Source organism: Lactuca sativa, chromosome 6, assembly GCF_002870075.4.
Source record: "Lactuca sativa cultivar Salinas chromosome 6, Lsat_Salinas_v11, whole genome shotgun sequence".
Classification (NCBI taxonomy): domain Eukaryota; kingdom Viridiplantae; phylum Streptophyta; class Magnoliopsida; order Asterales; family Asteraceae; genus Lactuca; species Lactuca sativa.
The window spans coordinates 34,156,240-34,168,006 of record NC_056628.2 but is presented as its reverse complement, the minus strand read 5'-3'; the positions used below and the strand labels follow the sequence as shown (position 1 = coordinate 34,168,006).

At 29.8% G+C, this 11,767-nt stretch overlaps 1 protein-coding gene across 4 annotated transcripts; it reads left to right on the top strand.

The window, feature by feature from the left end:
* Positions 1–585: 585 nt before the first annotated feature.
* On the top strand, positions 586–4,728 carry LOC111897325 (interactor of constitutive active ROPs 2, chloroplastic). 4 transcript variants are annotated; one of them, XM_042895688.2, is made up of 5 exons: positions 586–735; positions 1,698–1,964; positions 2,189–2,396; positions 3,255–3,470; positions 3,562–4,728. In XM_042895688.2, exons 2-5 carry the CDS (start codon positions 1,945–1,947, stop codon positions 4,564–4,566), a joined length of 1,449 nt encoding a protein of 482 aa, XP_042751622.1. In that variant the 5' UTR covers positions 586–735; positions 1,698–1,944; the 3' UTR covers positions 4,567–4,728. The 4 variants fall into 4 exon arrangements, with proteins under 4 accessions (XP_042751622.1, XP_023749047.1, XP_042751623.1 ...); XM_023893279.3 differs by lacking the exon at positions 586–735 and adding an exon at positions 1,115–1,251; XM_042895689.2 differs by lacking the exon at positions 586–735 and adding an exon at positions 1,520–1,538.
* Positions 4,729–11,767: the final 7,039 nt, after the last annotated feature.

Below are 11,767 nucleotides of genomic sequence, written 5' to 3'. Positions count from 1 at the left end.
TATAGATTTCGCCGACGACTTTATTTCTCATGCATGGTACTCATGTGACCATTATAAGAGAATTTAAGAATGTGTGTGGGGAATTTAGAGTAATAAATTTTGTTATATACATTGCTTCAATGCAACATTGTGGTTTCAATATTGTGTTGGACATGGATTGGTTGAGTGCAAACCAACCAAGATGAGATAGACTATGGTTTCAATATATTGTGTTGGAAAAGGAATTTATTAATTCAGATTCCTCTAAACTCTGCAAACCAAACAACATTTGAGTCTAACATTCACATAGTTTTCAATCTTCAGTTTTGTTAAGATTATTCAATTAGTAAGCATTAAGCAACCTCCCATGGACAAACGAAACCTTCAAGTAAAAGAAACAATAAGTTTGGTGGAAGTATTAATTTCATCGTTTTGAATCCAATCTTTGTTTCAGTTTGGTGGAAACTACTTTACTCTTGTTGATATTCACTCCTGTCTATCCATTCGATATATTTTAACAAAATTTTCATAAGAAGATAAGAAAAACACAAAATTCACAGCCACGTTTTTTCTTTCTTTGATGTGACATTAGTTCACACATAACTCATGAAAAACATCCTTTCTAGGTATACCCGTATACCCCTAAACTATAGGGCTTTCCTCTCGACCTTTTGTAGCCTTTAGGCTAGCTTACCCACAAATTTATAGCTTCGTTGTGTCATTGTTATGAGTTTGATGGCTCGCAATAATTGGCAGGTATCCATCTCTATCCATCTATCTTTATATTATTATATACACACACCTTCAATTCTTTTACATGAATTGTCATCTTCTTCATCAAAAAGCCATTAACTTCTTTCCCAAGTTTTTAAGATTTAGATCGATCGGTAAATATTTCATAATGTTAATCCATCATTACAGATGTAAACCACTTAGCTTTTTTTATTGATCATGAGATCTGTATGTGAACTGTTTTCGGATAGTCAAACTAACACTGGTCTACGTCTTCGATCTACTAACTTCAATCACGGACAAAAATGGCGGAGTCTTTGAAATGACCAAAGTGCCCATCTTGAACAAGCCTTACCCAATTTAAGATATCGGGTGATATAGGTAATTTGATATGTACCTTCCTTCTGGCCTGACGCTCGTGAAAACAATAATGGGGAACACCAAACATGCTTCAACTGCTACTCAGATCCTCCATTATTATTTTCATTAAATCTCATATCGATCCCCACTGGTTCCTTCTAAATAATTGCTGTTTTGCAGGTGTGTATTCATGTTAATCAAGTACTATATTATTATATTCTTCTTTTTAAAGCTTATGTTTTTGACCCCATTAATTTATGGGTTTATGTAAAACGTTAATTAAACGTCCTTCTCTCTATATTCCCAAATAAATCTTTGGTTTTGTTAATAATATATTAACACCTAATGGATACAAGGCATTCGGTTTGAGAGTTGACTCGATGATATTATTGTTATTAGTTGGCATATGTGACACACCAGCACAACTTGAATTTTCTTTGTTTTTATGTCATTAATATTCATTCATGGTACATACTCTCTTCCCTGTTTCAGAGTACCATATCACATCCATTTACTTCATCTTTCACATTAGATTCTCTCTCTCTCTCTCTCTCTCTCTCTCTCTCTCTCTCTCTCTCTCTCTCTCTCTCTCTCTCATTACTTGCAGTTTCTTGAATTTCTTGCAGGTTTTCATTGTTTCACTGAGAGTGTGAGTTTTGTGACGTCATAACGACAGTCTGGTCCCATGGCTGAAGAAAGTTAAGGGACCTTGGTGCTCTACAGCCACTCTTTATTCTCTTTCATCGTTGTGGTTTTCTTGAAATTGTTGCAGGTTTTGTGGGTGAGATAGCATTTAAGTTTGACGTAAATTAAATTTAAAGCACCCATTTTGGTTGAATCTTGGATCGAAAAGGGTGGCATTAAAGATAGCAAATGCAGACTCCAAAAACAAGGTACTATAAACGAATACCTCTCTTCAATGACCTTTAATTGTTCATTTAGTCCTTCATCGATAATTGAACCCAGTTTTGCTAGTTACTTCAGTTATTGTAGTTTTGAAAGTGTTAGAATAGTTAAGTAGTTTATGCATGTTTTCTTTCCTATTTTGGTCCATATTTCCCCTCTCTTTTTGTGTTTTAGAATTGCTTATATGGTTTTTGGCTGATACTGATGACAGCGTGAAGAGCTCTTCAGGCTCTGAAGGTGGTCGGAAGATCTCTCCTCGATCTGTTTCTTTAGAGACTAGACAAAAAACCACAGGTCGTGTTGTTCGACAACTCAAGACAAGTGGCCTTGAAGCAAACTCTTCTACAAGTATTAGAACACCAAAAACAACAAGTAATAAAACTCTTGATCGCACATCACCAAGAGGACTTGATCCTGAGGTATATTAATTTCTAGCATATATACTACTAAAACTTCATAACTTTTTATGGGTTTTTGTGTGTGTGTGTTTGTTTGTGTGTGTGTGTGGGTGGGGAGGGGGGAGAGGGTATTTAGTGACAAACAAATGATTTGTATGAAAATTGTTGAAAGTGCTTTCCAAAAGTAGTATTTTGACCTTAATAACATCTATAACATCGTTTCTAAGACTGACAATCATTTTCAGCACACAAATGTGCAAAATATAAGTTATTGGTTTTTAACTTATTTAGATTTTCAAAAATACATCTGTAATATATATGTAAATATTAAGTTTTAATTAAATATGTTATCATGTTTTAAGTTATTAAAAAGCTTTATATTCTTAAATAAAATTTGATGTTCTTATTAATTACATTTAAAATATAGTAGTTAATTTAACTATACACATCTATACTTTAACTTTAATCAACTAAAAGACCAGTGGGCTTCAGTTTTCAGAGTCTTTTTTGGAAGTAACTTTTAGTTTTTTATGTTCTATATCGTTTTATACACTTTTAAACAGTTATAAAATACTTTTGCTAAACCGTTTTACACAAATAAAAAACTCCAATTTACAGCTTCCGGCGTCCTCCTACTTTGCCAAAGATAACCTATGACTACAGTCAAATTTCCTCTTTTTTGTGGATAAAGAATGTGATATTTATCACATGCATTTATATAAGTTTAATGTAAACTAAGTAGTAGGTATATAATTGTTCTTAGTTACATTACATAAGATATTTTCATGTTCATTAATGCCCAAGTGGAAGAGCGAACCTTGAGTGTATGGTTGAGGTTACATATGTTTTTTCTTTCTAATATTATTGTTTAATGTTCAGAAGAAACGTCAAGGGAGAGTTGCCGAACTTGAAACACAAATTAGTCAACTGGAGGATGCTTTAAGAACTGTTAAAGATCAACTAATTGTGTCTGAATCATGGAAAAAACAAGCCAAGTTAGACGCAGAAGAGTCGAGGAAAGAGCTTTTAGCCATAACTTTAAAACTTGAAGAGTCTCAAAAGCTCTTGGCTTTGTCTTCTTCCCATGAAACCCATGTAAGCTCCTTATTTTTTGTAAACTACGTTCATGCAATCGCTCTCTTTTCACTTCTAACCATAATATTTTCATATTTTGGAAATTTTGAAGTCGAATTACCTATCAGCAGACGAGGAGATACGTGTCTTGAAAGAGAATATGGCTCAACAGGTTTCGATCATGGAGGAAATGAAGAACCAACTTGACGATTCCAGAAGTTCAGAGTCTAAGGCCCAGACTTTAGCTAGCGAAACTTTACAACAACTCGAAACAGCAAAAAAAACAATGGAGTCATTAAAGACAAACAGTGATGATTACAACGCTATTGTTTCGGAGCTACAGCAATCAAGAGCACGCGTAAGTTCGTTAGAATCGATTATTGAAGAAATGAATGCAAAAGAGAAACAAAGTGAATCCAAAGAGATTACTGATTTGAAAGCTGAACTCGAAAATTTGAAATCTCGTCAAGCATGGGAGATTAATGGCGAATTGAGGAAGTCGAAAGAAGATGTTGATGCGTTGAGGGCGAATTTGATGGATAAAGAGACCGAATTGCAATGTATTCTTGAGGAGAACGAAGATCTGAATGCGAAACTGAAAAACTTGCGAGAAAACGAGGTGGGAAACACTTCAAAACAAGATTTCGAGAGTTTAAAGTCGAAATTGACGAGTTTAGAGACGGAATTAAGCGAAAAGTGCGATGAAAACGAGATGCTGAAACTGGAAATCAAGAAAATGAAAAGCTCAACGGAGGCAATGAAGAAGAACAAAGATGAAGTTGCAAATGTGACTGAACGATTAGAGGCTGTGAAGATGAGCAACTGTGAAATGGAAGAAGAGTTGAGAAGGCTGAAAGTTCAGATGAGTCAATGGCGGAAGGCGGCGGAGGCGGCTACTGATATGCTTTGTGATAAGAGCAGTGATAACAATGGGCGGATGTTGGAGGAGAGAGCATGGTCGATGGGCCATTTTAGCCCTAGGAAGAGGATGAACATGTGTTCACCTGGTAGTGTAGAGATTGATCATGATGATGATGATGATGAGTTTATGAAGAGGAAAGATGGTAATATGCTTAGAAGGATTGGAGTGTTGTGGAAGAGGCCGCAGAACAAATGATCATGATAGAGATGGTATTGGTTGGAATTTAATTGAAATTTTTATGAACATTTGTAATTTTTTTATTTTTATTATTAAAGAAGCATTATTGTATTTTGAAAATGCAAATGGAGGCAACAACATTGAATATTTCAACCAATGGAAATGTTATTTAGGTGTAAACGCGTAAGACTATAAGGCATACCAATCAAAATTGAAGTTCATTATATAATGCATACCAACCATAACGCTCAAACTAATTTGGGGTTGTAAAGAAACCAAAAATAAGAGGCTCTTTCGACTTTAGTATACTTAATGTTATAAACCTTTATTCTTTAACCCTAATCGGTTCATCCTAATAAAATAATAGATAATGAAATTCTAGAAACAATTTAGAAATAATGATTTGAACAATAAAGAAATGAGAATGAAGAATAGAAGATAAATGTCGTTTTAGTTTTTAAGAATCAAGATCTTTGCATTGTTGTCTCCTACCACATGCGCTTCGCTCTACCACTCATTGTGATGACGGATTGAAATTGTGGATTGTGATCTATCGAACAATAAGACAATTACTAATGGACTAATTCAACAATTGAGATTTGAGATATATTAGGTTAAGTTTGGACAATATGAGGTCCCTTTGAATTGGGACCCTAAGCCATAGCTTAGAATTTTACAAGCTTGAGTGGGTCCTACGAAAGACACCTAGTTAACATAAGCATAATAACCGTCGGAACCAAATTAACTGGATCAATATTAGAACGACTGGTTTAGATTTTCTTTTTTGATAACAGAATGAATGAATCGGTTTTGGTTTTAACTGATAACCAATCGAACATTAATCAAACTAAAATATCTCAAAATACTAATATTGATATTAATTCTAAAAATATATAATTAATTCGATTTGTCTTACCAATTAATTCCCTCCTCATGTTGCTACTTAACATGAGTAATTCATGTCTAATTTCTTTCTGAGCAGTAGATTTGTACATTTTGGACGATCCAAAACCGGTCTTGAAAAAAGCCTGAGGACTGAACCGGTCTTAGACTCACAAGTTGCAAGACAGTCTACATATCTGGTCCGGGTAAGAGTTCAAATTTTCGTGACAGGATAGAGGTCGAAAGATGGAATAACAATGTTTCCTTAATTATGTTTGAAAGAGGCTGCCTTGCAATTTTGTAATAGATTATTTGGTTTGAAAACAAAACCTAATTGAAATTTTAGTTGTACAAGGGTGAGGATTTAGTGGAAGATGAAATTGGGTTGAGAGTTTGTGTTGAACACCTAACATCTCTCCTAATTCTACGAATTGTGGTAATGTTAATAACACTTTGTTTGCATTAAGCACGTAGAATTATTATGGACGATAATGGTAGATGACTATTCTTCATCGATGCATGGTCGTGATGACAAAGCTTCCACCATTATGCTGAGGGTGAAGAAAATCAAAGCTCAAATAAATATACAATTCTTCGTATTCAAACTATAAACCTAGAAAAAAACTTCACAAATTTCAAATTCAAAATAAAAAGCTTGGTAATTCTTGATTATATATTTTGCTTTGGTTCTAGGATGGTGAGATTCATACCCAAAAAATATAAGACCATGGACATCGAATGAAAACAATAGTGGTAATGGCTAAAATATGGTATAAGCGTGAGAATATGAGAGGAGAAATCAGATAAAGAATGTTAGAGAAATTATGTAAGAGTTAGAAGATGAGAAGAGAAATCAGGTAAGAGCAGTAGAAGATGAAAATTATGTTTTTATGGTGAGTCTTTTATTTATTGATAATAAAAATAACAAAATAAGAATAATAGAAAGAAGAGAAAAAAAAAGACAAAAAGAATAAATTAGTCACCGTAGACCTAATGCCCTTCTATTAAAATTAATAACAGCATCAAAACTATAACAAAATGACATTATAAAGATGGTTTATGAAGGAAAAAAAAAGTAAAATTAAAAAAAATGAATTTTTTACTAAATCTGAAGGATCATTTCTGTAAATTTAATAATTTAATAATTTAATTAGTCTAAATAAAAGTAAAAACTGAAGAAATTGATGAAAAGTATTGGTAGACCAACAAAACTAGGCCCATATAACAAAGTTAATAGTTTTTGACCCAAACTCATCTTAAGGCTACTATCGTTGGACGCTTGGTGTTGAGACTTGAGAGTTGAGACCTCTATATTAACATTTTCATATAAATTTATGATATTACCATACATCAAATAGTAACAATAATTATACAAATGAAATTTCCATGGAAATGTGATTCCATTATTTCATTGTTCAAAATTGATATTTTGATTACATATATAACAAAATTAAAATCAATTATACGTTAACAGATGATTCAACAGTTTACTATAAATATATTAATATGAAAAACATATCCATCTTCTTTATATAATTAATCACTAGGTGAATATTCACAAATTGCATAAAATAAAACTATATATTAAAAAAATTATGTACATATTAAAAGATATTACACTATACATAAGCTTGTAATTATTTTGAACCAAATTATAAAATATACATCTATCAAAATAATATCATTCAATAGTATCTATACATAGTTTTTATTTAATAAAACTAAACATGTTTTTCGATTTACTATTCCAATCTAACATAATATATTTTTTCTGTTAATTAAAAACCACTTATTTAAAAAAAATTATAATCAAAAATAGTTTTTTGATAATTTTTATTTAGTTTGACTTGTTATATATATATATATATATATATATATATATATATATATATATATATATATATATATATATATATATATATATATATATATATATATATATATAAACATTTTTAAATATTTTGGAAAATAATACTTGAATATATTTTTTAAGTTGATTTTATGTTTTTCGATTTAACATAATATTTAAATTATAACATAATAAGATAATTTTTGCATTTAATAACATATTTTAAACTAATAGATAAACTAGATTAACATTGAAATTGAAAGTTCCTTGAGTTTCAAAATTTATATGGTGATAGAAAACATAATATAGTATGATGATTATGCTAAAAATTCAATTAATTATTTAAATGGAAAATAATATGCATAAATATTCACACTTGAGGCTTAGACCATAAGGTGTACTCACCTTTTGCATATCACTTTTTCTTTGAATGTTATTCCATTAATCATCTTTCACTTACAAAAACTAGAAAGTAGTCGCATTTCACTTTTATTTTTAAAAATAAAAATAATTTAATTTTAAAGTTTATAATTTAAAAAATAAATAGAATTAATTAAAAAACGATTAATAAACACAAATATTAATTAAAATACTTAAATACTTCAAATAAAAAGTACATAAAAAATCAAGAAATTTTAATTAAAAATTACATAAAAGGACAACCTAGATTAAAAAACAATCATGATTTAAAAAACATGAAATAATCTAGAGAATATATTTTTTCATGATCTTCTCTCCCATCCTCAAAACTAGTTTGAGGGTCTATCCCAAAAGATTCTCGGTCTTTTGAATCTATAATTTTTCTTTATCAAAAGCCAAAATTCAGATTGTACCAAAAAAAATGTCTCCATCATTCTCTGCATTTGTTCTGCTTCGTTGCTGAAATCTATTGCATTAGAAGAAGACTCATTGCCTTTCATTTTTGCTTTGTCCCCATCCATCGATCGAGTAATTTCTTCTAGATCGAGTTCATCGTTATCATTTAAATCTAGTTCGCCACGAACATCCAAAGAAGTTGTGTATCCACTAGAACTTGTTTCTGTTCTTTATGATGGTGCTCCTCCTAGTAGGACTTCAGTTTCAAATTTTCTCCATCTTGGACTAGAAGATAACAATTTCCAAGGCTCATTAAACTTGAACATCTTTCCCATTTCCTCGTAAAACAAATGCAAAGCCTCTTGAAGAATTTATTCATCACCTTGATCGCTTCTCCTTTGGTTTTCAAGTTGTTGCACAACTCGTTCATATTTGAACCTATGACATCCTAGAATTTAGGTCTAAATCTATAAACTGTCAGCTCACCACAAACCTCTTTGTAACATGACGTATTGAGTTTTAATACATGTTTTGGTAATTATATAGCGTCATCAGAATTGCAATAAGATATGAAATGATATATCACTTCTTGTTGTGGAAAATCTCAAACAAATCACAAAATCAAACTGTAACCCTAATAGTACGTTTGAAAAACTAAAATTTTGTATTAAGCATTATATGTGCGAAGGAAGCACTCTAGTCTTGTAGTACATGTTCACTTGGGCCCGAAAATATAAAGGACGTTCAAAACGGATTTCGAATGCAAAAGATCCAAATAATTTAAGAAATCTAACTGATATAACACTGATTTTATCTGATTTTGTAAACTATTTCGATCTGTTGAAGCACTTGTACACATCATATGGTAATTCCGAGAGCGTTTTGGACTCAGACTACAATCTATTATTTGACGCCATACTTGAAATATTTTCCATAAAAATATTTGCAAAAAGAAAAAGTAATAATAAAAATAAAAAATTGAACATTATGAGTCAATTAGACGCAAATCTTTAAACGCAATTTTCCGAAGATTTACAACTCAAAAAATTAATTCGTTCGATTTTTTAGAATCCTTGAACTAAAAAATATTATTCGACAAGTACTCTTTTAATTATTAAAAAGAATATAGAAAGTAATAAGCAAATAATCATAACAAAAATAAATTAATAAAGACAAAATTACATAAATGGTCCTTATGGTTGACATAATAGACCAACTTTAGTCTTTATAGCAAATTATTTGCATAGATGGTCTTTCTGGTTTCAAAATATTGCAAATACGATCCTTTTGACTAACAAAGTTAAATTTTCAAGTTAAATCTTTTATGAAATGACACATTTACCATTCCTTTCATAGAGACCGTTTATGTAATTTGTTTAAGCCATTAGAGCCATTTATGTAAATTTGTCTATTATTTATTATCTTTATATTTCATTTATTTATATTTTTATGAATTAATTTTTTTTTATGTTTTTTCGAATATAATGTTTAATTTTTTTTTTATTTTTTTCACTTAATTTTTTTTTTGACTTTTTTGTTTAAATAATTTTCTTAAATTTCTTGACGCTTTATTCGAATACATGGATTAATGTTTTTTTGTTTGAATAAATTTTTTGATGTTTTGATCGAATACATTTTTAACATTTTTAATATATTCTTTTACGGTTTATTTTTTATAGGGAAATTGAGTAATCTAACCATTTTTTTATTGTATTTTTTTAAATAATCACTTTTAATTTTTTTTAAATAACCACTTAGTCTAAAATTCATACATTTTAGGCTATGTTATTAAACGGATTAGATCTAATCCCATATTGTGCCCCCTATAAAAAACCCTTATTCTGTACTATGTTTGGATTTCTTTGTTCTTAGCCACTCTAAGTTCGAAAAATGTTTTCTACCAGTGAAAAGCTTTAATATATTAGGGTATGTGTCAAATTGTTGTATGGTTATATGTTCAAAATAAAATTGAAATGTTTTTTGTATGATTATATGTGATTAATTGGAAATAATTCGTTTTTATTTGGTTTCGGAGGTTAAAAATGATTAATTTGAATTATTTTGTTTCAATAGTACGGATTGGAAATAATTCGTTTTGTGTTGATTTTTTATAATTTTATGTGATTAATTGCAATTAATCACTATTAACCATCAAAATCAAAGCAAAACGAATTATTTGCAAATAATCATATAGAATCTTACAAAAAACACTTCAACTTATATATATATATATATATATATATATATATATATATATATATATATATATATATATATATATATATATATATATATATATATATATAGGAAGAGGTTCATTTGAGACCAAATGTATTTTGTGAGATAAAGGGACCAATTTTCAGCCTTTGATAAAAAATGATCATGCGTTTGCAACAGAACATAATTCAGGTTGATTAGGGCGCCTCATTAGTTAATTAGGGGTTGTTTAGTCAAGTTCACAAAAAAGGCTTATTAACGTCAAAATTATGTCACATTCTTATCATGGGCCAACCACACTGAGATTGACTCAAGTTGCTATTGGAATAAAGATCGATTCCAACAACCGATCGTGAATTTGCAACGATTTGAAGATTATTTTAGCAAATCTATTACCAGAACTCAATTGTATCTGATCATGTGTGGAAGCCATATATTGAAATAGATTTCAGAAAATCGATCGCCAAGATGAAGATTTATGTAAATAAATCATTAATTCATGATTGCCAAGATTAAGATTTCTACAAATAATATCGATTCAGTTGAGTTTTGTTCGAATCGATTCACAAGCCCATGATTAACATCGATTCAAGTTATTATTGGAATTGAGATCGATGCCAACAATCGACCTATAATTTGTAACGGTTTTGAATAAATTTTTTTGCAATTCTACTAACAAAACTCAATTGCATTTGGCGATGAGTTTGTAAGCTATATATTGAAATCGATTTCTGCAATTGATTGCCAAGATGAAGATTTTTGCAAATAAATCATAAATTCACGAACTCACGTTGACTTGATGAAGATTTCAGTAGTCGGTTAGCACTTCAGATCATCTTTAGCAATCAATCATCACTTGAAGTCCTATTTAGCAATCGTATCAGATTCATGAACTTACATCAATTTGATGAAAAATTTAGCTATTGATCTTACTTCACAACCTGTTTAGCAATGGACTGTAATGTACATCACAAATTGGGAGGAATAGTCAAAGAATTCAAGAATACATATTCACATTTCAACACATACTAATAAGCAGGATATATAGAATTGTATACTAACATATTTAGAATATTACACATTTAACATTGGAATTTATAGAATAATTAGAAATATAGAATAACACACATTCATATTTTAAAATAAGATAATGTACTTTGCGGAAGTGCTAGGCCTTCATCTGGTGCAAATATGTAGAATATAATACTTAAATATGTAGAATATTATGCATTCACATTACAAATTCATAGAATAAGAAAAATATTAGACATTCTCATTTCAGAATATGAAGAAAGTTATACACTTAAACATATATCAATACATATTCATATTTCAACACATTACAATGTACATAATATATAGAACTGTATACTAACATATGTACAACATTACACATTCTACATTAGAATATACAGAATAATTAGAATATCACATAGTCATATTTAAAAATAGGAT

Bases quoted from the DNA above. Each gene is read 5' to 3' on its own strand.
- LOC111897325 (XM_042895688.2), top strand. From the start codon at position 1,945: ATGCAGACTCCAAAAACAAG. The intron at 1,965-2,188 runs GTACTATAAACG...TACTGATGACAG, and splicing joins ATGCAGACTCCAAAAACAAG to CGTGAAGAGCTCTTCAGGCT. The intron at 3,471-3,561 runs GTAAGCTCCTTA...GAAATTTTGAAG, and splicing joins CTTCTTCCCATGAAACCCAT to TCGAATTACCTATCAGCAGA.